Below are 25,142 nucleotides of genomic sequence, written 5' to 3'. Positions count from 1 at the left end.
GGGAGTGTAACAGCAAATATTAACCTTTGCTGTACTTTCTAAATTTACACATAATGACAGGAATGTGTATTTTATGGACCTGAAATGCATGTGCAAGCTCTTAATCAAACATAATAAACCATGTGTTTCTAGTAGCGCCCATAAAATCTATTGTTTGATGTTGTCATGACTCTCAAATGAGTCCTTTAGAAAAGCTTTCCATGGAAATAAATAAATATAAACTATACTACAGATGGGGGGACAACAGAGCAACAGGGAATGAGGTGTGGTGGCAAAGAAAAGCAGTTAAGTCTGAATGTAGGGGAGCAGCCCGTGGCTGAAAGTCCTCCTTGGTTACACTTTGGAGACATGTGGAAGTGCTCGGTTACCCAAGGAAATGAGTGAAGGAGGGATATGGCCAGCGTCTGAGTTTTCCTAGCATGCCAGCTGTTGTGGGCTTTAATGTTGGCCCCCTTCAGTGTGCACAGCATAGAGATACCTGGGCAGCTCATGCTCTCCTGATGTAGTTTGTACCCACATGTAGGAGATGTGGGGCTGTGTATGGATGGGAGTCAGTAGCTGTCAGATGAGATGTGATGTCAGGGAGAGTTTACGTTCCATCCAAGTGAATGAAATCTAGCCTCTAAATCCCTGCTGAACCAGAAGTTAATGCTCTTCAACCATGTGAAAAAGAAAAGTGAACGCTTTGTCAAAATTACCCAGGAAAATGTTGAAGGGCTGGATAGGTATCTTGCTTTTTATTTTTTTTCTCAGCAGTCCCAGTGGTTAGCAATGCCCACTTCCACTCAGATGTGCCCATGTAGGCAGGAAGACTCACCCCACAGATGTCCCTTTGCAATGGTTGGCCAGCACTTGCAGTCTAACCAGTACATTGAAACCATTTTCTCTCTGTTGCCCCCAGCCTGGCAGTGGCTGCCATCCCAGAGGGCCTTCCCATCGTGGTCACTGTGACACTGGTGCTGGGTGTTCTTCGTATGGCCAAGAAAAGAGTGATTGTGAAGAAGCTGCCCATCGTAGAAACCTTAGGTGAGTTTGCAGAGGAGCCAGAGGATTTGGTCATTCATACAAACTCGACTGAGGTCAAGTGAGCCTCAGTTTGATTTTTATTCTATCATTTTATTACTTTATTTAATTGCATTATTACTTATTTATTATTTTAATATGAAAATATGTATATTCTATCTTGGAATATGCTTACTGGGCCTGAGCAACCCCCTCAAACTTAAATGCTACTTCATGTTCCTCACCTTTTTCCCTTACTTTAGTGACAGTAATGTGATCAGGTGCTGTCATCTTTTAGGAGTGATGCAGAGAGAAATCAATTGTGACATCTTCCTCCTGCTGCAACCCATCCCACAGCAGTGGCCCATGGGGAGCAGTACTCCTCTGCAGCCTTGCCTGTTCTGTTTGAGTTGAAAGGCTGGGTTTCTCCTTTTCCCCCATTCCATGGGACCATCCTGCAGGTCCCTGCCATCCACTTCTCTGCTGTCTGGCTAAAAAGCCTCGCAGCCCCTCAAGTTGAGCCTGATGGCATAGACAAAACTATCTGGTTTCCTGTAGTCTGTGTAGCCATCTCCCTCGTGTTCAAAGAGCTGTGGGAAGTAGGGATAAGAGAGGATGCTGAGAAGGCATCCAGCTCACTCTCGCAGCACGTGGCAGAATAAACTCTTTTGAAAGTATTCCTTATCTTCAAACTGGCCCTCATCCCCAGGTCACTGTATTCCAGGCTTTGCTATTCTGACCTTGGTCACTGTGGCAATTATATGAAGGGGCAAACATGTTGTGCATTTAGGACCACTCATAAAATGTGCACCAAGTGCCAAGCCTGGCCCAGGTAGTTCAAGATATCTGCTGTGCAGCTGGATCTTCAGCTAAGATTTGTCTGCCTTTGAAATGCTGCTATTGTTTGAACTGCCCTTGTTTGTTCTGCAGTTAAGGAATCTTATCACCCTGATTTTATTGTACCTGCCCTGACCCAGACATCTGAGACTGCCTTATCTCCTTAAGAATTTTGTTCTGGAAGGGTTGTGCCCAAATAGACATACTGTAAGATGTCAGGTACTCTGCCAGGTGACCTAGAAGTGGAAAAAACTGTACTCTCCATACATAAATTGTACAGCGTCTGGTAAACTTCTCAAAGGGAGAAAAATAATCATAGGATCACCAAGGTTGGAAAAGACCTCCAAGATCATCCAGTCCAACCATCCACCTACCACCAATATTTCCATACTAGATCATGTTCCTCAATACGACATCTAAATGTTCCTCGAGCACCTGCAGTGGTGATTCCACCACTCCCTGGGCAGTCCATTCCAGTGCCTGATCACTCTTTCAGAGAATAAATTTTTCCTAGTGTCCAACCTGAATCTCCCCTAGTGCAACTTGAGGCCATGATCCTCCAGCTTTACTTGGTTTAGAGGTGATAGCACAGAAAAGCTAGTCAAGTCAAAACTGCAGTTAATTTACTCACAGCCCAATCTATTTTATTCTCTCCAGGCTCTTACCTAGAAATCATCATATTGGTGAGTCTTTGCTAAACTGTACAATCATCTCCGGAGCTAGGGAAGATATTCAGACTTCAAACAGAGCTGAAGTCTGATTCTCTTTTGTGCTAAAGTCATCTTTTTTCCCTTTCTGAGAATGGAAAATAGAATGGTGTTAACTATTCTCATTCCCTTGTTCGCTGTATTCTGCTGTAAATGGGCCCTGGCATAAACATGCTTTATTGTCACAAAGCAAAGCATGAGTGGGGCAGCTCCCACTCATAGCTGGATTTTAAAGTGCTTTTTGCAGCAGTTTTCAACACTTCTAGCATCACAACCCTCTGGGAAGTTGGGAAAGTGCTTATCCTGACTTAGAGATAGGGAAGCAAAGGTTAATTAAACGGCCCATCTGAGGAAGCATGTGGTGGAGTGAGAATTTGATACTTCTTGGAACATAGCAATAATAGCCATTCTGTTGGCATGCAGTGCCTGGATATGCTGGTCACCTTCTGGAGATGATGGTCTTCTTTGGCTGCTCGTGACCTGATGCTCGGACAATGCAGACATCTTCAGATGTCTCCTACTGCATCTCACAACCAAATTACTTGCACAATACCATGAAGCATAATCAAATTCTTTTCCTGTCATCCTTTCCTTATAACTTAATGAGTTCTGATTTAAAAACTTCCTTGCATCAGGCTGCTGCAATGTCATCTGCTCAGACAAGACGGGCACTCTGACTGCCAATGAGATGACAGTGACTCGACTTGTGACCTCAGATGGCTTCCAGGCAGAGGTATGGAGGTGGTGATGTGATATGGGCTTTTCTATTCAAGCTCAGTGGGGCTGACTTGCTTTTAGTTCTGTGAAGCCCAAATACGGAGCGTTGAGTCAGTCCCAAAAAAGCATTTCATTGCTGGTTTGTCCAAAGAGAAGGGACTTCTGCAGTGCTGGAGAGGCCCAGCTCTGCCTGTACAAAAGCCACTCAGATAACATAAACAAATTGACTTCATCTGCTGTTCTCTGCAATTGTAAACACTGAAATCTGCTGTTGAGCCTTGTGGATCTATCTGTTATAGGAATATTTATTATGAGTGCGTTAATATTTGGCTCATTTACCTGCTTGCAGAGTTGATAAATGCAGGCATGATCAGGGCTTTAACAGTACCAGTGAACCCACTGCAACCAAAGAACAAGATCTCTTGATTGAGCTGCACGGCACTTCCACAGAACTTGAGTTCAGAAGACGAGCTGATTCTTTTTGTCCTTATGTTTTCTTAATATGCATTCGTTACCAGCCGCGTTGCATTGAGCTAGAAAGAAAAATCCCTTCAAAATCAGAAATTTTCTGAAGTGTGTGGAGACGTGGTGCAGTGCTGTCTGGCACTGAGAAAGTTGTTCTCCCTCCCTCCTTTCCTCAGGTCAGTGGGGTGGGATACAATGGAGAGGGAAATGTTTTTCTTCTGCCATCAAAGGAAATACTTAAAGAATTTTCCAACGTCTCGGTTGGGAAACTAGTGGAGGTGAGTATAAGTTATGAATCAGCTTGTCCTATTTGCATTCAGTTTTAATTAGCATAGATTGTTTTGGGTGAAGAGTGTGAAACTATCTCTTTTGTAACTTAAGCTGCCTGGTGAGTGCAGTCAGGGAGAAATTCTCCAAGTACTCATGATGTGAAATGTGAAGCTAATTGGTGAAAGGCAGCAATCAAGATGTGCAGGGAAAGGCCAGAGTCATCAAGTTGAGTGTCACTGATGTTATGGAACAAACTAGGATTCTGGCAGAGGACAGGGCAATTAATATTACCATGTTCAGGTTTTTAATGTAGACAGACTCTAGACTTGAGCCAGCTGTGCAATCAATATGTAAATGCACTGCCACAGCCTCTGGATTTCATGTTGGCATTAAATATAATCTTGGGCATTTGAGTGTAGGCTGAGGTGGAGTGTTTGAACAGTGAAACGATCTGAGCTGGAGCCTCAAATGGAGGTTAGGCTTTACTGTACCCATACTGCACATTAGCAGCAATGGTAGGAAGGTCTGAGTTTTCATGACTTCTGAAGTTAGTTTGATATATATATATCTATATATATAAAAATACATATATATATAGCATTTTGCTTCAGGTTAATTTGTCCAAAATGTAGAATTTACCCAAAAATAAGGTACATTCTGTGGATTAAGCAGGTTTAGAAAGCACAAGAACTTATCTCAGGAGGTGCAGTTATAGGGAGTAGTACATCTTTTGGGATGTGGTTGCTTTCATTCTGCAATCTCTCTCTCTATTTCATTGAAAGAGATGGAAAAAGCTATTAATTTAGTGCTAGAAGAAATGAGCCATGTGAGTACTTCCCTTTTTCTAGGCTGGCTGCGTGGTCAATAATGCCATTATCAGGAAAAACAGTGTGATAGGACAGCCCACAGAAGGAGCTCTTCTTGCTCTCGCAATGAAGGTAAGATTGCTGAGATTGAAAATATTCCAGAATTCAAAAAATAATAATAAAAAAAGACAAGCTGGACCTGTAAAGTCTGACAGCAGTGATCAGACTTCTTTAAAGCCTGCAGACTGCTTTTATCCTTTCTTTCCTTTTCTCTTCTCCCAGGGTTGTAGATGTACACCTCTCCCATGTAAGTCTCTTGTCATGGACAAACACCTTCCCCGAGCTTCTGTGCCAACAGCAGTAATTGTTTTGCTTGGTTAATTAGTGCAGCTATTCTGCATAGATTTCTTCTGAGCTCAAACCAAAATGGCTGTTTACATTTCCTCTGGATGCAAGTTAAGAGTTCAGGAGGAAGATGAGTGTGAAAAACAAGCAAGAACTGGCCATGCTGGAAAGCATAGCATAGGGCCACCCTGGGTTTGGATCATTTGATAGCTGTTTACATTGTTCTGAACATGATTATGTAAAATAAGAATTTTGAATGGATGTTGTACTCATACTCAGAGACAGAAGGCCATAAGCACCCCAAGGAATCATCAGATCAACCCTGCAGAACTTGTGGCCCTCTGAGCTCAGGTGGGCTGTAAGTCACAGCAGGTGGCTGATGAAGCAATGCAGACATCTGGTTTAGCTCCTCATGTTAAGCCTGTAACTCTAACAAAGTTGATCCAAAGCCCCACTGAGGGCCTGGACAGCAGTGTAGCTCCATGGTTAGTGCTCTCACAGAGCCCAGTGCTTCTTGCAAAAGCTTCAAACTATGGGTTGGTTTATCCCATATCAGGCACCAAGGGGAAAGATCTTTTTGAAGTAGAGATTCTACTCTTCCCAATGCTTTCTCTTGTGCTCTATAAAATACAACTGCCTTTGAAGTACATGGTCAGTTCCTGACATATGCTGTGCCATAAAAAGTAAAGACAAGCTTTGGCATTGTTCAGCATTACAGTGCTCTTCTTATTTTACTGTACTTCAGATGGAATTAGCTGACATAAAAGATATTTATGCAAGAAAGAAGGAAATTCCATTTAGCTCCGAACAAAAGTGGATGGCTGTGAAATGCACACTGAAAAATCAGGTAAAGCAAGCAGTCCTGTGGGCTGGTTTCGTGTTTCTAATTGTGCACTTCAACAATGGGCATGAAATGGTATCTCTTCAGCAAACAGTGCTTTCAGAAGTTAAGTGTATCAGGAGGAGAAACTGAGCAAACCTCAGAATTCCTGACTTGGGTGTAATTTTAGTTGGTAGTGCTGTGCTCGAATAGGAGAATTCTTTTTGTGGAGTGGTTTGATCAGGAAAACAGAAGCTGTTGGTGAAAACTGGCAGGAGAAGGGAGATGTGATGTTTGGAAGAAAATGTTGGCTGTTCTTCCCTCCCTGCTTAATAAGGAGCTTGTTTTAGCTGATGATATTCTCTGGGTGAACAACTCATACCCTTTCATCAGGCTGTGTCTGCAGTGGCTGAGCATGAAAAATGGCCCAAGCAAAGCCATTGCATCCTATAAATAACACTTGCAGGTGGGCATGTTATGAAACAGGCAAAAGAGCAAGGAAAGGACTTTGTCTGTATCAGATGAAAAGCTTTATGCATTGCCAGTATTTTTTAATGTCCCCTTTCTTTTTTTTTTCCTTTGATAAAATACATTATCTTCTCCCTCTAAAGGATCAGGAAGATATTTACTTCATGAAAGGAGCATTTGAAGAAGTGATTCGACATTGCACTATGTATAACAGCAGTGGCATCTCATTAATGCTCACACCTCAGCAGAAAGCCTCCTACCAGCAGGAAGAGAAAAGAATGGGCTCCTCAGGTCTACGAGGTCAGTCCTTGCTGCCTGTGTCCCTTGTTGTGCCCCAATACCTTCCTGCTCAGTTTTGGTTAGGGTGGGCAGAGGCTTAACCCTTAGCATCACTTGCACGATCTCTCCATAGTACGTGTCAGAGTCTAGCAAGGGTTTTAGTCTGCTGGATGTTGGTTACCATTAATCTTTTTTTTCTCCCTATTTTTTTTCCTTCCTGCTGGATTTAACTTAGTGAGCTTGAAAGGAGCTGAAAATAAGCACTGGTACCAGTGAATGTTTCTCTTCCCTGAAGCGCTGTGATCATCTGAGTTACAGAGTGAAAGTTGCATTGAGAGCTTCACCTGATCCAGTCAGTGCTCTGCCAAGTTTTGCTTTGAAGAGCTGTTTTAAGAGCAACAAAAAGCAACTGTGAAGGGGGATCAGAGCATGGATTTGGGCCCTGACATTTTCATTTGATGTTTATTTCAATTCTTTATTAGGACCAAACGTAACGATTTCCTTTTGATCCTGACTTCATGTCAGTGCACAAAGTGGAGAATTTGTTACAAATGTGGCATTTCCTTCATTGCTGAAAGATCACATCAGAAACATCTTAGACTTTCACACAGTAACAGAGACATTTCATCTCCTTCACGTGTTCTCAGGATGTAAGTAAATGAGAACATGTCTTGGCAGCGAGGTCTGGAAGATGTAGTTAATGTATGTGTTCTCCAGTCCTGCATCTTCTGGTTAGTAACTGGTGTACGGAGCTTGCTTGGCAATATCTAAATCTGGCTTGTGAATGGCAAATCACCTTCCAAAAGAAAAGCAATTAGCTGAGGCAGCTGCTGTGAGCTTGTGATTCAGTCATCAGAGCAACGCTGCCCTGAACACCTGGCAAAATATCCCAGAGTTATTCAGGACCAATTGGACAAAATGGGTTGGGCAGTGAGAACAGAAGCAGGGTGCTCAGAGCCTTGCTTCACATGATGAAAGTTTCACTAGTTTAACCAGATTGATTTCTCAAATTGTAGATTAAAATAAAACCTCAAACACTTCTGTTTTCACAGGGGCACTATTGTTTTACACAGCACTTAAATAGTGTCTGCTCTAATGTTGCACTGTCTCAATCTGCCTGCTTTTAGGGAAGACTTAGTAGGTATTTAAATTGGATAGGAATAAATTGTAAGGGAAATGTAGGAAACAGAAATGCTGTTCAAGCAGAGCAATTTTTTGAGCCTCCTATATAAAAAGATCTGAATATGTGGCTTGAATGACTTTTTCAGTTGGAAAACTGAAAAGTTAAGATCTCCCCTAAGTGTTCATTTTAATGTACGGAAATGAATTATAAGTAATTTTGCTTTGTCTTTTTTTTCCCCTCCTCTGTTTCCAGTACTCGCTTTGGCTTCAGGTTCAGAACTTGGCAAACTGACCTTTTTGGGCCTGGTTGGAATAATTGATCCCCCCAGGGCTGGAGTGAAAGAAGCTGTGCAGGTCCTTGTTGAGTCTGGTGTCTCAGTAAAGATGATAACTGGAGATGCCCTGGAAACTGCTGTGGCTATAGGTAATGAACCTGGTTTCCTTCCTACTCTGTCAGATCAGTCCAGTGTTGTGTTACATTACCTATCAATGATTATCTGTATCGTTCTTTGTGTAATAGAGGCTCTAAATATCACTGACTTCCTGCCTTTTCCACTGAAACAAATATTAAATGCAGTAATAAAACAGCTGTGCACTATGGGCCAAATTCCTGTAGATTTGTGCTATTTTAGAGCAAGAAATGGCAAAATCTCAGCCTTAATGTCCTTAAATGAGATAAATGGCCTTGCTGGGATTATGGACTCTGCTAATGTTCCAAGTGTGAGCATCTGTGCTTCCCATTTTTGCCTTCTGCCTTTAGAAGTACGCTGTGCAAGCAGCAGAGAGGAGAGGGCTGGACACAGTACCAGCTCCAGTCCTGAGTGTTGCATTGCTTCCACGCTGCCAGGGTGACTGCCTTCATCAGCTCTTAAATTGCTGCCCCTGCTCCTCAAGTCAGGAAATGTTGCCTTTTTCCAGAGCTGATGAGCAGATCTTATTCTGGGTTTCTCTTTGCAGGGCAGAATATTGGTCTCTGCAATGGAAAACTGAAAGCCATGTCCGGGGAAGAGCTGGATCAAGTGGCAGAGTCAGAACTCTCATCAACTGTCAAAAATGTAATGGTTTTGAACACAGTATCAAGGCCTTGTTCCATCTCCACTAGCATCCATCTCATACCATCATGTGTTTTTGTTTTTCAGATTTCCATCTTCTTTAGAACAAGTCCAAAGCACAAGCTAAAAATCATAAAGGTACTGAAAGTTTCTCAAATCCATTGTAAACCTGGCAAAAATAAGGCACAGGGTGGGCCTCAGGAGTTCTGTCAATGACCTGGTCTCTCAGGACAAGATCAGCTCAAACTTAGATGACCAGAATACCAAAGCTAAAGCATTGGCACTACTTACAACAATATCGTTAGTGCACACCTCTCCTGGGTCATTTGGGAGATGCAAGTAATGCTTGGTATTAACAAGCAGTCTGCATTCAACACTGTGCAGCAGTTCAGTTCAGTGCCCTGCGATTGCCAACAGGACTTCTCTTCTCCTGGCTTCAGAGTCCCTCCTCTCTTCTCCCCCACAGGCTCTGCAGAGAGCTGGTGCCGTTGTGTCAATGACAGGGGATGGTGTTAACGATGCTGTGGCTCTGAAATCTGCAGATATTGGGATTGCCATGGGGCAGGCGGGTACAGATGTCAGCAAAGAGGCTGCCAACATGATCCTTGTGGACGATGACTTCTCAACAGTAATGTAGGTTCAGAGACTTCCTTAGTACCTGACCCTTTCTTACTTCAGGTGCTTTCTGGCTATCCATTGCAATGAGGCTGTTATGTGACTATCCCTGGGAAAATCACAAGAGGCAGGACGTGTAAGTGGAGATGAATTCCTCAGCGGGGCCTGGCTCACTTTCAGTTGCATGTACTGCAATAACTTTTTTGTTTCAGGTGGTGGTGACAAACCTAGCTTTTACTTGAAAGCCCTGGCTTCTTGTTGCTGTAGCTATAGAGATTCCTCAGTTACTGTAGCTACCTGGAGATTTATAAGTGCCTACAGGTCTGGGTAATCTTAACTTGTTCCCTCTGCCTTGTGCAAGAAGTTCAGAGGAAAGATGCATAATTTGCAACACTCCGTTGGTTTGTAACAACAAGCACAGAAGGTAGAGTAGAGTGAGGATATAATAGGTCACGTGTTTGCTTTATGAACCAAGACCTGGCCACGTGAACCACAGTTTTCAGATCGATTAGTCCTGATAAAATCATTCTGACTGAGAAGATACATTGTTCTCCTCTTTCTAAGCTGAGGCCTTTATTTCAGCTGAGATAAGAGCTGGAGAAGGTAACTTGTCTTCAAGTGTCATAGGAAGAGCTCTGTGTGAAACACTGTTAATGTTAGTTATTAAATGCATTCTCCCTTCCCTTCCAGGAATGCAATAGAAGAGGGAAAAGGAATATTTTACAACATAAAAAACTTTGTCCGGTTCCAGCTGAGCACGTAAGTTCTTGTTTGCTTTAACTGCAGTGGAAGCAAGGCCATGCAGACTAAACCTCCTTTTGTGCTTTGCAGGAGCATTTCAGCTTTGAGCTTAATTACTCTGTCAACAGTGCTCAACCTACCTAATCCACTCAATGCCATGCAGATCTTATGGATCAACATCATCATGGATGGGCCCCCAGCCCAAAGGTATAAAAGAGACAAATGAGCAACGTAACAGCTTTGTGTTGGCTTAGGAGCACAAGCTGTTATGATTTCTTATCGGTGTGCCAATCACTTGATGGCTAAATAAGACAAGCTGTCCTTGTATTCCCTTCTGGTCCCTCCTGAAGCTATTTACTTGCTTCTTACTTGAGGCTTGACATCTTCCTGTTTTGGGGTGGAACCAAAATCACAAGATACAAGAACCTCATTGAACTGCTAATTACAGCATCTTCATTATGGGAGGGATGTTGGCTGAAATCTTACCCCTAGCTTTCTCTCTATGATGATGTATGGGTACGATGCACTATGATAGCTTAATATTATGTCATTGTAGCAGTTTGCTTTGCAAAACAAAAAAGGGCTTTTATCTTGCTCTCACAGATAATACAGCCTTATGTAACATTGCCAGAACACTGGCATCTCTCATGCTTTATTTAAAAGAATTTAATCTTCCAGATCCATCTTCTCTTACCAGCAGTATCATCTCAGGACAACCTGTGTTAACTAAATGCAGCATTCCTCTTCTATTTGAGGCAGCTTGGGAGTTGAACCTGTTGATAAGGATACAATCAAACAGCCACCCCGATGTATTACGGACACTATACTCAGCAAATCACTGATCCTGAAAATCTTCATGTCAGCTCTAATTATCATTAGTGGAACCCTCTTTGTCTTCTGGAAGGAGGTGAGGAAAATCTGCAATCGTATCTTGTTTTCATCAGGGTGCAGAACGAAGTGAAGGGCAATTGCTGAAAGCAGTACACGTTGACTCCCTGAAATACATCCAGTGGGAAAGGATTAGTAAGGGCAGAGTGTTAGGAAGCCAGAGACCTTGCTCTGTTTCTGCCTTCCTGTTTTGTCTCTTATTTGACCCTTCCTATCTAGAATGAGAAAACTATGACTTGAAACGATTCCAACACTCCAAGGTAGCTTTTGCCTCTAGAGTTCTGTAGATGTAGAGAATATCAAGCATGTAAGTACTACACATTTTGGTTAGTTAAAATTATTAGTGCTGTAACGGTGTAGATAACGCAGTTTAGAATATGCTTCATTCAAAATCTGCATCAGTTATAAATAGGGTTGATAAGATCATAAACCCAGCAATTAGCAGGGAGAAATCAATGCTGCCTGTACAAACTAGAAGTAGATTTATTCCTTTACTCGACTGTACTTTGAACTGCCTGGGACCGTTACAGGGAATATTTAGTTCACCTATTGCATGGACTTACTGTTGCAAGGCTTAACTAACCCCTGGAATTGTGTGTGTGCCTTCAGAATCCTAAAGGTGGCATAACCCCCCGGACCACAACCATGACTTTCACGTGTTTCGTGTTTTTTGACCTCTTCAATGCTCTGACGTGTCGTTCTCAGGTGAGATCGTTGTATCAGCAACAATTTCTGGTCTGAAGAAAACCCACTAGAATGCAAACGTTTTGCATGAGAAGGCTTTTTTTAACAGTCCTTCAGAGCAGTGTGATTTTTATCATCTTTGCTACCCATTGTTGTTCAACTGTGATGCTTTCAGCTGTCCAGCTCTTGCCCGAGTTAGCATTCATGTAAATTCAGTACTCCCAATAGTGGCAGAGTTTATGTGCAAAGACACGGCCTGACGTTCAAATACCGACAGGAGATTGGGAAATGCTGTGTTTCCTTTTATTTTTTTCCCTCTTTTCTAGACAAAGCTGATACTGGAAATAGGCTTTTTTCGAAACCGCATGTTCTTGTATTCTGTGCTCGGGTCATTTCTGGGACAGCTGGCTGTTATATACGTCCCTCCATTACAGAAGATCTTCCAGACAGAGAACTTAGGAGTGCTAGGTAAGTTACAAAATACATATCTGTCTTCTTCTCAGCTACTTCAGAAAGCAGGTGGAATTGCAGAGTTGCTACGTGACAGCTCCCGTGAGATTGCTGGTGGGAGCAATCAGGCAGTGGCACGTATACCTAAATACAGAGAAGCAGTTACACAAAAATGCTTGTAGTTAATGATATTCCAGGTTTTCAATTTTGATTTACTGTACATAAATGCAGGCAGATTGAGATTTTCCATGAGCTCTGTCTGATGATTTTTCATTAAATGAATCTATCCAGGATCATTATGCAGTGGCTTCATTTTGCAAAAAGCTCGGTAAATGTTGCTGAGTTGAAATGCAGTGCATATTTTACCATCTGAATCAGACTGAGCAAACTGTACCGTGTTAAATTATATCATATTTACATTAGGAACTTTGTAGGAAGTGGGGTTCAGTGATTCTAAATGATCAATGATGTTCAGCCATCACGTAGGCTGTACCAGCTGTGACTGCGTGTCTACTGTGGACAAGAATAGACAAGACAGTAGACAAGTCTATTCCAATTCAGCAACTACCATGAGCATAGCTAGGCTGTACCTCTGTGCTGATGCACCAGAACAGGTATGTACTGAAGGATGACCCTCAGCCCAACACGAAATCCAGCTGCCCACTGTGTTTGCCCATGCTCTGTTTCCTCTCTACAGACTTGCTCTTTCTTACTGGACTGGCTTCCTCAGTTTTCATCGTGTCTGAGTTGGTCAAACTCTGTGAAAAACACTGCTGCCACCAGAAGCACACCAAGGAATGCAGTAACTGATGCCCAGAGCAGAGCTGTGATGCTGGGGAACTCAATGCATTGGTCTAACAATAGCATCTTTTCCGAAGACACCCCAGTGAATCTGTACCAAACATTTCTTCCCACTCCAGTCTGTTCCTTTTGTGCACTGTACATAAGCTACGGGAGCTGTCTACAGACATCTCTGGAATGACTCCTGTTTTAAAGCAAGATCGGGTATATTTTTATAACATTGATCTTTGTGTTGAGAATGCTGGTAGCCCCCAAACAGAGTAACGCAGTTTCACACCTGTACAGAAAAATCTATTGTGCATAAATTGAAGTTTTATTTATTGAAATCACAGTGATTTTTATTAATAAAATTCTATGTTTCAAAATGATGCACAGAAATATCTGAAGAAGATTCTTGATTTAGACCCATCTTTTTATTTTAAATTAGCTGAAAAGAACTGCCTTTGTGAGCACTTCTATCACCAATCCATAGCGTTTCCAGATCCTGTGATCCCTAGCTTTGATCCAACAAGACTCCAAAGGAATCTGGGGTGAGTTTTCAAACAGAGAGTTGAAAGTTAAAGTGCAGCACTCCTGTCAGCCTCTGCTGAACACTGCAGTGGTTCTTTTGTCCCTGTGTAACTAGAAGGAGCAAAGTGGTTGGCTGAGCTGGTGAGCAGTGGTGGATGGATTCAATGGGGAAGAGGCTTACTCTCACAAGAGCACAGGATGTTGAGCTTTGAAGTTGGGTCAACAACTGCATGGAAGTGAGAGATGTTTAGATCAAGCCTGCTGCTGAGAACAGGCACATTTTCTGGATGTTTACTGATGTGTTAAACACAGATTGCTCAATCCAAAAAAAGAAAGTTGAGGTTATTCCATGCCCATCTTGAACAATCCCAACTGCTTGGGTTGGGTAAGTAGTGTTTCACTGACATCTGCTGCAAGTGCCGTGGTATCAGTCTTCTCCACTTAAAACTATAAAGTGAACATAAGAGTCTCAGGCTTAAACTTGTCATAAAACAGAATTTTGGAGCTCAAAATGCTATGCCAATCTCCACAAGCTGATACTTAACCAGGATTACACCTTCAATTCATAGCCTAGACAGAACCAGCTCAACTGACACCGTTTAATTTGAAGAAAACTCAGCAATTGTAATAATTTTTGGTGAAGAACAGCTTTGTGCAACTCACCCTCCCTGCTTGCTGTTTTGAAAATATCCTTACAAGTGGTTTTTGTCTTCAAAAAAAAGTCTCTGCTTCACTATGGGGGGGGGGAAAGGTAAGTTGAGTGTTTACTTACTGTGTAACTCCAGAAATTCAGCTGTGTCTGCATGCTCTCTGCTTCGGCAGTATTTAGTAAGTGCAGATGGGGCCTGAGCAAAGAATACTTCTGAGCTGTTTGGTGGGAGTTTGACAATAAAACAGAAGTCAGCACTGCCACGCTTACAGAAAGCATCATGTAATGAGCTGCTGTCTGCACAGCATTTTCTATTGTACACCACTTAAAAGTGGCACTGAATGCACAGCTGAATTGCAGGATATATGGCTGGAGTGATTTCTTGTGCTGTCCTCTCAAGGACAAATGCATATATACCTTAATTAAAAGAAGTGGGATCTACATTAAGACACAATTGCAGATTACCTGGAATTTCAAATCTGGTTCTCTATAAAAAGCATCAGAAGGAGGAAAAGACCACATAGAAGAGAACGAATGAATGCCCCACGATCAGAATCCCAACCTGCAAGTGACGTTTCGTGCTTTTGTCATCTATTTTGTGATACAGAAATGCTGATTAAGTATGTGGAAATAAAATGTGTGGCAGTCTTCTTTACAGGAGTTAAAGGCATAAGCCTGACTTCCATTCATTTATTTATCTACAGCTATGTGCAGCTATTATTCACAATTACCTGTGGATGTTTCTTGCTTAATCCATTTCACAGTCCCATCTTTTACACCACTTGAGGCCACTGCAGAAGGCACCTTCCTCCCTAGGGAATTTCTGCTGAGGTATGTTTGTTCCAGGAGCCCAGGGTTTGCTCATTCTTAGCATAAATATGACTGACTGACTCATTGGCTTCATTTTACTATGTTTAAAAACAACAGGTTTCTGCAGAATCATATTTAGTGAAATTCATCCAAGTATTACCATCAAAGTGGATTCTGTATTCTTAAGAGTTCTGCCCCTCTTACAGCCCCTAGAGTCACTTGATTTAACTGGAGCAAATTAATAACATTCTTCATATGGAATCATGAGACTTTTCTGTGCTTACCAACATAAGCTATAATAAAATTTGCACTAATTTGATTGCATACAAATAAATACATGTAGATGAGGTATAAGTGCCTTAATCAATGTCTTGTCTACACTTTTTCATGTAACTACACATCAGTTCTTCCCCAAGTCAGTATGCAGTACTGTCAGTAACTTTTGTTTTTAAATTCAGATCTACTAGGAATGCTCTTCATAGTCAGCTGGCACTTAATTATAGGTATCTCTGAAGTATGTAGTTAATTTTGTCCTCCTCAGGTAAAACCCTTCAGGCAGAAATATTGCACTGAACCCTAAATGTGTAAGTGTGAGGCTTAAGGGTAGCTCTAGATATTTAAGGAAGTATAAGGGGGAAAAAAAGAGGAATATTAACATGGAGGAGCAAATCCTTTCAGTTATCATCATCTTCATCTTCGAGGGGTTCTCGTAAACCTTCGCTGTGCCGACTTTTCCCAGTCATTTCTAGTAAGGCCTGAGCCTCAGGGTCTACATCCAGGATACTCTTCTTACCTTTAGTCTGTAAAGCAAAATAAAATAAAGTCAGTTTACATTGTCACTGAGAGTTAATCAGCATTCAGCTACAGAAAGAGACACACTCAAAAGTCCACAAGAAATGTGGTTTGCAAGTTTGTCACAATGAAGCAAGCATTCTTTTCAAGTAAGGCATCTAAGATTCACTGGGATACATCAAATGACTAAATGGTAAGAACAAATAGACAAAATAGTAAGAACAAAATGTCTGATAGGACGTTGGACTGTTTCAGGTTCATTCAAGCTATGAGCCTGACCTCAATTTCCAGCACGGATGTGAATTCTTTTTTAAGGAATAGATTCAAGTACAATTCAACAGTTGTTGTAAACAATTTGTTCCGTTTCTATTCAGAAATTCTTTGTGTCCAGTGAGCGGACAGGATACATTAATTTAGTATGAAAAGAAATATAAAATTAAAACAAAAACAGCCATAAAAAAAAAAAAACAAAACCCAAGCAACTGTGCAGAACAGGCAGTTTAATAACAGAATGAACTGCAGGGACAGAGGAGACAGGAAAGAGGTCTCATACTAATTGCCAGGGATAAGCCAGGTGCAGAAAGACTGACATAAATCTAATCACAAACTATTTAAGCAACAAAGCTCTCTCTTTGTATCCCCGCTGAAAGCAGGTTTCCTAGGCACTTCAAATATCACTGCTCTATACAGAGTATCAGCTGTTTAAATGCAGCTCCTGCTGCTTTTTTATTAGTCTCTGTTAGATAAGGAAGTGCTGAGATTGGAGCTGCAAGGATTATAAATGGCTAATCTACTGCAAAACAACAGTAAGTTGCAACTCACTGATAAAGAAACGTTTTGCTTCTTTCAGTTCTCTTCCTGAGCTCTAGCTGAGACTTCTTTTTGCACTTCTAGGTCTTTGTTTCTGTTTTACAAACACTGGGTTTCACTCAACCCCTCCAAGGAGGTTCCTCCCTTGAAGCCACTCCTCAGTATCAGAAAGGCCTCTAGAAATTCTGAATCGAGTATTGTTCTTCTATCACCTCACAGCTCCTGATTCTTTTTCTTACTAGAACTCCCACCCGTTTCACTGTTTTGCAATTTTCTTGGAACAGAATGTTAACTCTTTAACAGAGTTAAAGAAAACATTCTTCATTACAGTAGGGAGCCACTGTTAATGAGAAAACCGAAACTGCACATTTTTCATTCGCATCTCCTCCCATTCCAATTCGACACCATTTCACAGCTGTCAGCCCTGTTCACCAACCTCTGCACTTTCAGGCATGTCTCCCACTGCCCAGACTTCCAAGGCATCCAGTGTGAAATCCTCTTTAGCTGACAGCTGAGGACTGTTGTAGGTGGTGCATCGAGGTTTTGCTTTACTGTGTCCCTTCCCATAATCACTGTCCACCCAGAGTCCAAAGTAACCGTGCTGCCCTCCCATGCCCTGTAAACCAAAGCAGCACGTTGAGCATTTTGCTACACGTGTAAAACAGAGCAGACAAGTTATGAAAGCAAGACTTTGGTACACTGCCAAGTTCTGTATTTATGCCATGCCCAGTGGGTAGCTGGAAACATATTCTAAGTGAACCTGATCTGTGCACGGATCCAGCATTCCTGAAGACAAATAAGAACTCACCCGCGTGATGCTGCCCTCCCTGTGTGCTTTACAGAATATCAGGATTTACAAGGACTTCAGCTCTGCCTTGTGCCAGAAATGCAGCTCACTGGCTTTTGTTTATTGATTGACAGCTCCATTTTAAACAGATTGGAAGCATTGGGTTTAGCTGCATCTCTTCCATCCAGAAAAGTAACTACAGAAATGGGTAACGCAATTTGATGCTGTTTGTTTTCTGTGTTGCAAATTTATCTCGGTCTCCTGCAATTCCCAAAGTTAGGGCACATAACACAACGGATCTGTAAAACACTGTTCCAAATAGAAATCGTTCTGTGGTTCTGCAGAAACTCCTCTGCATCTGAGGAGCTCATTCATGGATTTGAGGAATGGGAGTTTCTGCTGCAGGACCCACACAGCAGCAGCCTACAGAAAACTCTTGTGCTCTAATTCCATCACTTAAAAAACAATCACTGTGGCAATGAGAACAGCCATACAAAGCTCTTCCGTTCCACAGCTCAGCCAGCTCCTGCTTTTTCAATAATGTGGACAGATGCTGCCAGTTCTCCCAAAAAACTTGGGGAAAAAAAACCCAACACACATCGTTGCCATAATCGCCAGAACCCAAACCTGCACCAAGCCCGCCTGCTTGGGCCAGACATGAACAAAGCCTATCCTAGTTATGTGGTACTTCAGTATACGTGCCAACTATAAAGAAAAGTAAGAACTCTATTAGTATTGCAGACAGTTCTTCACTGGTATCCACAGTTCATGCCTTATACTGATGATTTCAGGCAGCAAATAATAATAGTCCTCCTAGTAACTGTGAGACAAATAGCATAGAAAAGAATGGAAACATCCTCACAGAAAAAAGAAGTGAAACAAATCAGCTCAAAGTAACAGAAGCAAAAAACAAAACACTTCCAAAACTCAGCCATGAATCCAACTTTCTGAACTGTTATTTCTCAGTACTTACGAGTCCATTTGGCATTGTCTGTTGGCCGTGGTTCAAATACATGTAGTGGTCATTGTATCCTGTGTATGTATACACAGCAAGAGAGGGAAAAACAGAAAACAGAAAGCATCTATTGTCACCTGCAAAGAGAAAAACATCTGAGGTCAGACCGGCTCAGCAGCTCTGAAATGAAAGACTGCCATCTGCTGGACGCGTTGTTTAAACGCTGCTTCAACATTTACGCTGCGTTGCTTCCCCTCTCACCTATGAGCTACAGGAGTTGACAGATTTCACTGACAAGGAGAGCATGATCAATACGTCCTGCAGCGTTAAAAGTCTTATCAAATGACAGACAAACGATAAGCATTCATCAGCAATATGCCTGGCCAGGCACAAGAGCAAGAACTTGGTATGTAGTTTAACACACTTCCAAAATGAATGTTATTTTTGACACGGGAAAATACACTTGAGCTATAAGAAATGCTATCTGTTATGAAAATAAAATGACAATATCCATTAAGCAGACTGGATCCTTGTACCTGTGCAGAATAAGCAATGTTTTCCTGAACTGTGAGATATTAACAGGGAGAAAAAAAAAAAGTGAGTTTTACCTTGAAACTGTGGTTTCACCTCCCAGGAGTGAGATGCAAAGCCACCAAAGATACAGCCATCTACATCCTTTAGGATCAAAATGCAGGGACCTTTGTTCACTATGTGTGCACACAGCTGGGAGAAGCTTTCTCCATGCAGTTTAGAAGAAAATAAAAGCCTCCACTTATGCTGCAGCTCTGCAGGCAAATGGGAGTTGATGTACATGACAGATGGGATGTCAAAGAGGCTGACAATTCTTCCTTTGATGCCTTTACAGCCTGGAACCAAGTTGACTATGTCTTTGGTTTGGTCTGGGAGAGAATGCAGGACATGGAGGCCCTGCCTGATAACAACGCTGAGGAAAGCTGAGATTTGTGGAACTCGGTACACCCAGTCCTCAATGACACTTCTATCAAAGCTCATCTCCATCAGCTGAGGACTCACAGCTTTTGTCCCATCTAAATAATAAGACACGGAAACAGTAGTAAGCTGCACTGTACCTTCCTTTAGAAAAACAATCAGTTCATTTTTAAGTGTAAAAAAGATATTCGTTTATTTAGACATAAAATCATGTACAAAAAGGCAGAGACTCGTGTAGCTGTCAACTACATCGAGCAGATGCATGCACAGAACTGAGAAACATCAGCCTGTGACGTTGGTTGGGTTGTAATAATTAAAATACGTGGGCTCACAGTATAACAACAAATGAGATGTTCTTTGGAAAACAGCAAAATCTATTACTACAACAGTGCAAAGGTAAGTCTGGGCTTTGCAAAATGACATACAATCAGAAAACATCTGCAGATGCATCAAAATGTCACCTGCAGGTCAGATACTTGTAAAACAGGTTTGCATGTCTGCTTAAACTGTGACTTCAATCCTGAATTTTTGGAGAAAGCTAGAATAATCAAAGGTTCCCAAGTTATTCTCAAAGCACTAGGTTTAGAAAAACAGGTCTTGTCATTTGAATTATGGCACAAAGAGCAAATTTCTTTTGAGATTAGAGATTATGCCAGCTCTGTGATGTTTTGGGATGTACTACATCAGTGTTGCTTACCTGCAAGTTTCAATTCTGATAGAAGCTGAGAAGACAGAGCCTTTATTCCACCTGCAGAATCCCTGGTATTCTCTAAATTCCAACCTTTCAGCTCCTTCCTGTAGCTCAGTACATGGACTACAGACTTGATCAGGTCCTCTGTGAACTTAAAAGGTTAAAACATCACCATGCCATCATTTCTTAAATAACGTTGCACAGTGCTCCAAAGACTTTCTAAGGGCAAAGCCAAGCAGTACTGATGCTGTAATCCCAATGACAGAAGCATCTCCTCTCATGAAGTCAGAAATAACCTACCCAAGGGACCTGCTTTGGCAGGGGGGTTGGACTTGATGATCCCCAGTGGTCCTTTCCAACCTCTATAATTCTGTGATTCTGTAATTACTTTATCAGTGTCATAAGGCTTAAATATCACCTCCCAAATTGTCCCTGTAAAATAGAATGCAGAAGATGGGTAGGGGTTGAAGGTTTGCAGGGTAGAAGCCACTGATGAATTCTACTTTGCAAAAGATATTTACTTGAACTACCCTGTGGCTAATGCTACATTTAGCTCAGTTCCCAGAAGCACCAGCCATACCTCACTCTTTGCTGACTCCAGCCAATGCCGTCTATCCAATATCAGCAGGTCAGCAGCAGAGTGAAAAACAGCCATGAATCTGTTCTGAATCATCTTGCGTCCTAAGGGTTACCTTCAGATTACCTACCAAAGTCTGTGCTCTCTTACTGCCCCCCAAAACATGCATTTCGCTTTTGGTGTACCTCTTGGATTTCCTTGCCCTTCACAGGTCCTTCCGTGGTGGAGATCATTCTCATTATTATGGTAATCTTCTCATCTGCATTTCCTTTTAAGAGGTTGGACATGAAAATTACAAACTGCTCCTTAGCAATGTGGTCACTGGGTGCAGACGATTTTCCAGTCAGGTCAATACTTCTCATTCCATTGTACAGCCTAACAGTCATTTGCTCTGGCAGTGGTTCCCTCATATATGCCTACAAGGAGAAAAATAGCAAAAAATATATATTTTTAAACTAATAACACATACTTTTGAAATGAAGAACACAGCTAACGTGCACTGAGATATACTGCTATGAGCAAAGGTTTTTTTACTAACAGATGAGTAGAAATCACAAGCAGAAGAAAGGTTTTTTTATGCATCTTCAGACTGGGTCTCATGACAGTGCAGGCAGTGGGCAATGTTTTTCACTCAATGCATGTGGAACAGAACGGAGGTCATCAGAGTTTCATAAGGCATCCTTAATGCTAAGACAGTTGAACTCAGGGATTGGTCACCTAAGTTGTGTGACTGGCCCACTGAATTCAGTTAGACTTCAATTCGTGTGCACACATTACAACACCACAAAGAGATCTGAATCCATGTTCAAGAAGTACTCACAGTGTTCCAGTTAATGACAGGGCTTAAAAATAAGTCATCTAAAACACATCTCTATGCTAGGATATTATTACAGTGTCTTCATTGTGTGAGGCACAGTGCAGAACATGCTGAATACATGACCTGAGGCATGGCCCAGTGGGGACTACACTAAAATCAGCAGAGCCCCACCTCCATAAAAGCACTGCTGATCAATTCAGCAGAGCTGCTATTACCCATCTATTGCTGGCTCAATACCACCCCTATCAAAGCCACCAGGGATGTTCCTATTTGATGTTAATGGCTGTTGCTGTGCCTATAGGGTGAGATGTAACGTGCTGAGCTCTACCCTCCTTCTGCTGACGTCAGTGGTACAACTCCCATTGATTTCAGCAGAAGCAGAATTAGTAAAGCCACAGTCACACACAATAGAAAGCTTCGTGTAGAGGGAGGGACAGTCACAGGGGGTACAGCTGCCTTCAAGAGGCTTTCTAGCAGCACTGCATGAGCCTGAAGTAACACAGGCAGCAGGAAACAACATTAAAAACATGACACTGGACACACTGCAGTATTACCCTCCCACTCCACATCCTTTCCACCCACCACTTAGCTGCACTATTTTGTTATGCTTACAGTTATTCCAAGAGCAGACTCAAGGGGAACAGGGCAGGTGAAGAGAAGTAGAACAGTAGAAAGGGAAGGTTTAGAAAACATCTAACAAACACACATCTCTGACACCTTAGAATTCCTGTTGTAAAGGGCTTCAAGTAATTATCTAGAGATACCTACGTTTTCTGCTTTCCAACTGTGCAGTGCAGCCTGCTCTGGCCCAGAAGCCACGCAGCTTCTTTGTACTAAAGCTGAATTCACCAGAGTTTGTAAGTGGGGCCCAGCCAATGTCATCAGACTTGCTAGATCAAATATGCCGTGTATCAGTCAATCTCAGGAGCCTACAATGCAGGCACACCACTGCAATCACCCCTGTAATGAGGAATTAGGCACCTCCACGCAGTCTGTCCAAAGATTTAAGTTGGCAAGCAAAAGGGAAAGCAAAGGGAATAGGCAAAGGTTCATCAAACATCCCATTGAGAGAAGGGCAAAGCTAGAAAAAGAACTTCCTCCAGGTCACCAAGGACCAGATTCATGGAAGGAGGTATTAGAACTGAAAGACTGGGCAGCAGCAACACTACTTCAAACTGGTGAGAGCTGACAAACAGCCAGGCTGGAAGGAAGTTGAAGCTGGTCTGTATGCAGATGCATTGTTAAATACCTTAAAATATCCTGCCTCTCTGACGTGGTTCTAATTTAAGTCCATTAATTGGGTAGCATATGTACCAATGCACTTTAATACTACATTCATTTGGCCACTTGATTCCTATCTAACTGAAGTTATGAAATATTACAATGAATCATTTTCTACTTCTTTCTTGATTAGAAAATGAATGCGAAGGTAATCAGAGAGCATAACATATACTAATTAGATAAAATAGGGAGCTACAGCTTAATCAAGCAAAATTGAATTCTCTCCTGATGCAAGTGAGAACATTAGATAGCGATGCAATTGAGGGAGAAAGATACAGTCAAAAACAGAGATGTGACAGCTTGAGAAAATCCATAAATAAATTACACGTACAGATTCCTGGGGGAAAAGCATTCCTCCCACTTTTCTAGATTCTGTAAAAGTATTTTCATACCTCCCAGCATATCTCAGGATCAGGAAAGCTGGAAATTGATGCAACAGGAAGACTCAGGAGAGAAATACCAACTTGGAAGTCATTTCTCAGCTTAAACTGTAAGAAAATATTAACTACGTGTCCTACCCCAAAATATTATTAAATTAAGACTTAAAAAGAATTATTGCCATGTCTTTAATTCCTTTCTAGAACTGCATTCAATACACTGTTCCAGATGTATCAAGAATAATTTATTTCCTTGCCTTCAGTGCTTCCAGAGTGACAGTTTTCTTCATAGCTTTTCCATTTTTGGCTGCTGCTGAGCTGCTTGATCCCACTAAGGTATCAAATACGCCATCAACATCAGACTGCTCCTCAGGAAGAAACCTGGAAAGGTGGTTCCGATAGGCATTGCTTTCTGCATTTCCCATCTTTTCAACCTGAAGCAAAGGGAAAGGAAAATAAACGCAAACACAGCACGGTATCACAACAGTCCCAAGAGACACACAGAGCAACCTGACATACCAGTGCAAGTTCTACAAGAGGAGCAATTGAATGAGTTTGATGAGAAACTACTGTTAACTGTGTAGCAGTAACTGTGACAAAAAAAGACAGTCAGCTCTCTGCTTAGACCACCCTGTCTACCAACTCAAACGTCATCGAGGCCTTATCAAATGGAAAAACTAGTATGATTTAATGATTAAATCAGCTGGCACAAAGTGACCGTGAGTCTGTCAGCTGGAATACATCAGTAAGGCGAAGGTAACAGCCTACTTATGGATTGTTTATGCCAGATGATGCTGCATCTTCCTGCTGCATTAACAGACTGAAGCTGCGCCTGCCAATATTACACAGCACTGCAGCACCATCACTCTGAAGATCGCACGAGGAGTTTTTCTTCATGAGTTGACTCAGAAATGCGTGAGGAAACAAGGGGGGCGAACAGAGTTAGGGTACGACTGGAGACACGCCACCACCACATGGCTTCACATGACTGCGGGACCAGTTGGCAGCTGCCACCCACAGCATCAAGGCGCTGGGTTCCTTCGTGTGTTTTGTTTAAACGTCTGACGCTACGCTTATAACCTCTCTCAGTGTCTCAGGCTTCACCCGCATTACAGCGACTAACTGAACGGCTGGGGGTTTGCCTGGGCCAAACGCACGAGGTTTCAGAGCAGCACAGACCCAGCAGCGTGCCCGGCATCCCGAGCTGCACTACGGCAGCACAGCCTTTCACGTCCCCGTCTTATGGGCACAGCCGCACACGGAAGACAAACTGCACCATCCGCCCTTTTTTGCGGTTTGCTTTCCATTTCCACACCACTTCCGGCACTTCGCTTTCGGTTCAGGGCTGCTACTTCCACCCTGATCTTGTTTCATAGCGAAAAAAGCATTACGCCGAGTCCGTCCTCCTACCCAACCCACAGCAGCCCCGCGGCGTCCCCTCACACCCCGCTCGCCGCCCGCCGCGCCCCGCACCTTTGCGCACAGCCCCGCTCAGCGACGGGCGCCCGCCGAGCAACGCGTTGCGGCGGCGCGCGGGAATGGCGCCGAGCGGGGCCGCCCCTCAGCACGCGGCTCCGCCCCTGCGGCCACAGCAGGTGCCGCCTCGCAGCCGCGCGGTGGCGGTGTGCGCTAAAGCTACCTGCAGCTCGCTCCGAGCCTTTCAGCACGGCCGAGGATGCGTCCTCGCGATGATTGACTGCACGTATGTAGAAACAAAAGCTCTGGTCGTAAATTCTTTTAATCTCTTTGCCCGTCCTCCTCGCTCGCGGTGCGTCTCTCAAGCTGGGTCTGCTGTGGTGCTCCGGTTCGTATCAGCGTTAATGAGTTGATGCCTAAAGAGACGGTATTTCTGTGAACAGTCTCAGATGCGATTGCATTGTCTCTTGTTCTTCAGGTTGCACTCCATACCGTAGCTCTATGTGGCATTGCCTCGCTCTAGAAATACAGGGTTAGAGATTCTGCTTCTGCTGACCTTGCACCAGTTCAGCAGTCAGCACCGTGTTGTCTGCACAAACACGGTGATTTCACGGCCTCTCTTGTGGCTCCTAAAGGACGTCTGGCCTTCCTCA

The 25,142-nt window shown here is 42.7% G+C and overlaps 2 protein-coding genes across 6 annotated transcripts in view; one reads left to right on the top strand and one right to left on the bottom strand.

The window, feature by feature from the left end:
* Positions 1-13,437, top strand: part of ATP2C2 (ATPase secretory pathway Ca2+ transporting 2) — a 22,315-nt gene extending 8,878 nt beyond the window's left edge. For 2 of the 4 annotated variants that reach the window (XM_048958974.1, XM_048958975.1), the window contains exons 12-27: positions 902-1,026; positions 3,182-3,279; positions 3,905-4,006; positions 4,847-4,936; positions 5,895-5,996; positions 6,581-6,737; positions 8,092-8,262; positions 8,796-8,893; positions 8,978-9,028; positions 9,357-9,523; positions 10,196-10,264; positions 10,337-10,453; positions 11,006-11,153; positions 11,744-11,839; positions 12,145-12,286; positions 12,966-13,437. In XM_048958974.1, coding sequence (XP_048814931.1) covers positions 902-1,026; positions 3,182-3,279; positions 3,905-4,006; positions 4,847-4,936; positions 5,895-5,996; positions 6,581-6,737; positions 8,092-8,262; positions 8,796-8,893; positions 8,978-9,028; positions 9,357-9,523; positions 10,196-10,264; positions 10,337-10,453; positions 11,006-11,153; positions 11,744-11,839; positions 12,145-12,286; positions 12,966-13,078 — 1,846 coding nt within the window. In that variant the 3' untranslated portion in view covers positions 13,079-13,437. The remainder of the gene's footprint in view (positions 1-901; positions 1,027-3,181; positions 3,280-3,904; positions 4,007-4,846; positions 4,937-5,894; positions 5,997-6,580; positions 6,738-8,091; positions 8,263-8,795; positions 8,894-8,977; positions 9,029-9,356; positions 9,524-10,195; positions 10,265-10,336; positions 10,454-11,005; positions 11,154-11,743; positions 11,840-12,144; positions 12,287-12,965) is intronic. The other 2 variants (XM_048958977.1, XM_048958976.1) reach the window with 2 other exon arrangements.
* Positions 13,415-25,142, bottom strand: MEAK7 (MTOR associated protein, eak-7 homolog). Of its 2 annotated transcripts, none has more exons than XM_048958985.1 (8): positions 24,713-25,142; positions 23,331-23,507; positions 20,784-21,014; positions 20,028-20,172; positions 18,991-19,428; positions 18,401-18,519; positions 17,077-17,256; positions 13,415-15,838 (listed from the first exon to the last, which is right to left on the bottom strand). In XM_048958985.1, exons 2-8 carry the CDS (start codon positions 23,496-23,498, stop codon positions 15,713-15,715), a joined length of 1,407 nt encoding a protein of 468 aa, XP_048814942.1. In that variant the 5' UTR covers positions 23,499-23,507; positions 24,713-25,142; the 3' UTR covers positions 13,415-15,712. The 2 variants fall into 2 exon arrangements, with proteins under 2 accessions (XP_048814942.1, XP_048814943.1); XM_048958986.1 differs by lacking the exon at positions 24,713-25,142 and adding an exon at positions 24,547-24,627 and having other exon boundaries at positions 13,416-15,838.

Source organism: Lagopus muta, chromosome 12, assembly GCF_023343835.1.
Source record: "Lagopus muta isolate bLagMut1 chromosome 12, bLagMut1 primary, whole genome shotgun sequence".
Classification (NCBI taxonomy): domain Eukaryota; kingdom Metazoa; phylum Chordata; class Aves; order Galliformes; family Phasianidae; genus Lagopus; species Lagopus muta.
The sequence above is the reverse complement of the archived record's forward strand: the minus strand, read 5'-3'. Positions and strand labels throughout refer to the sequence as shown.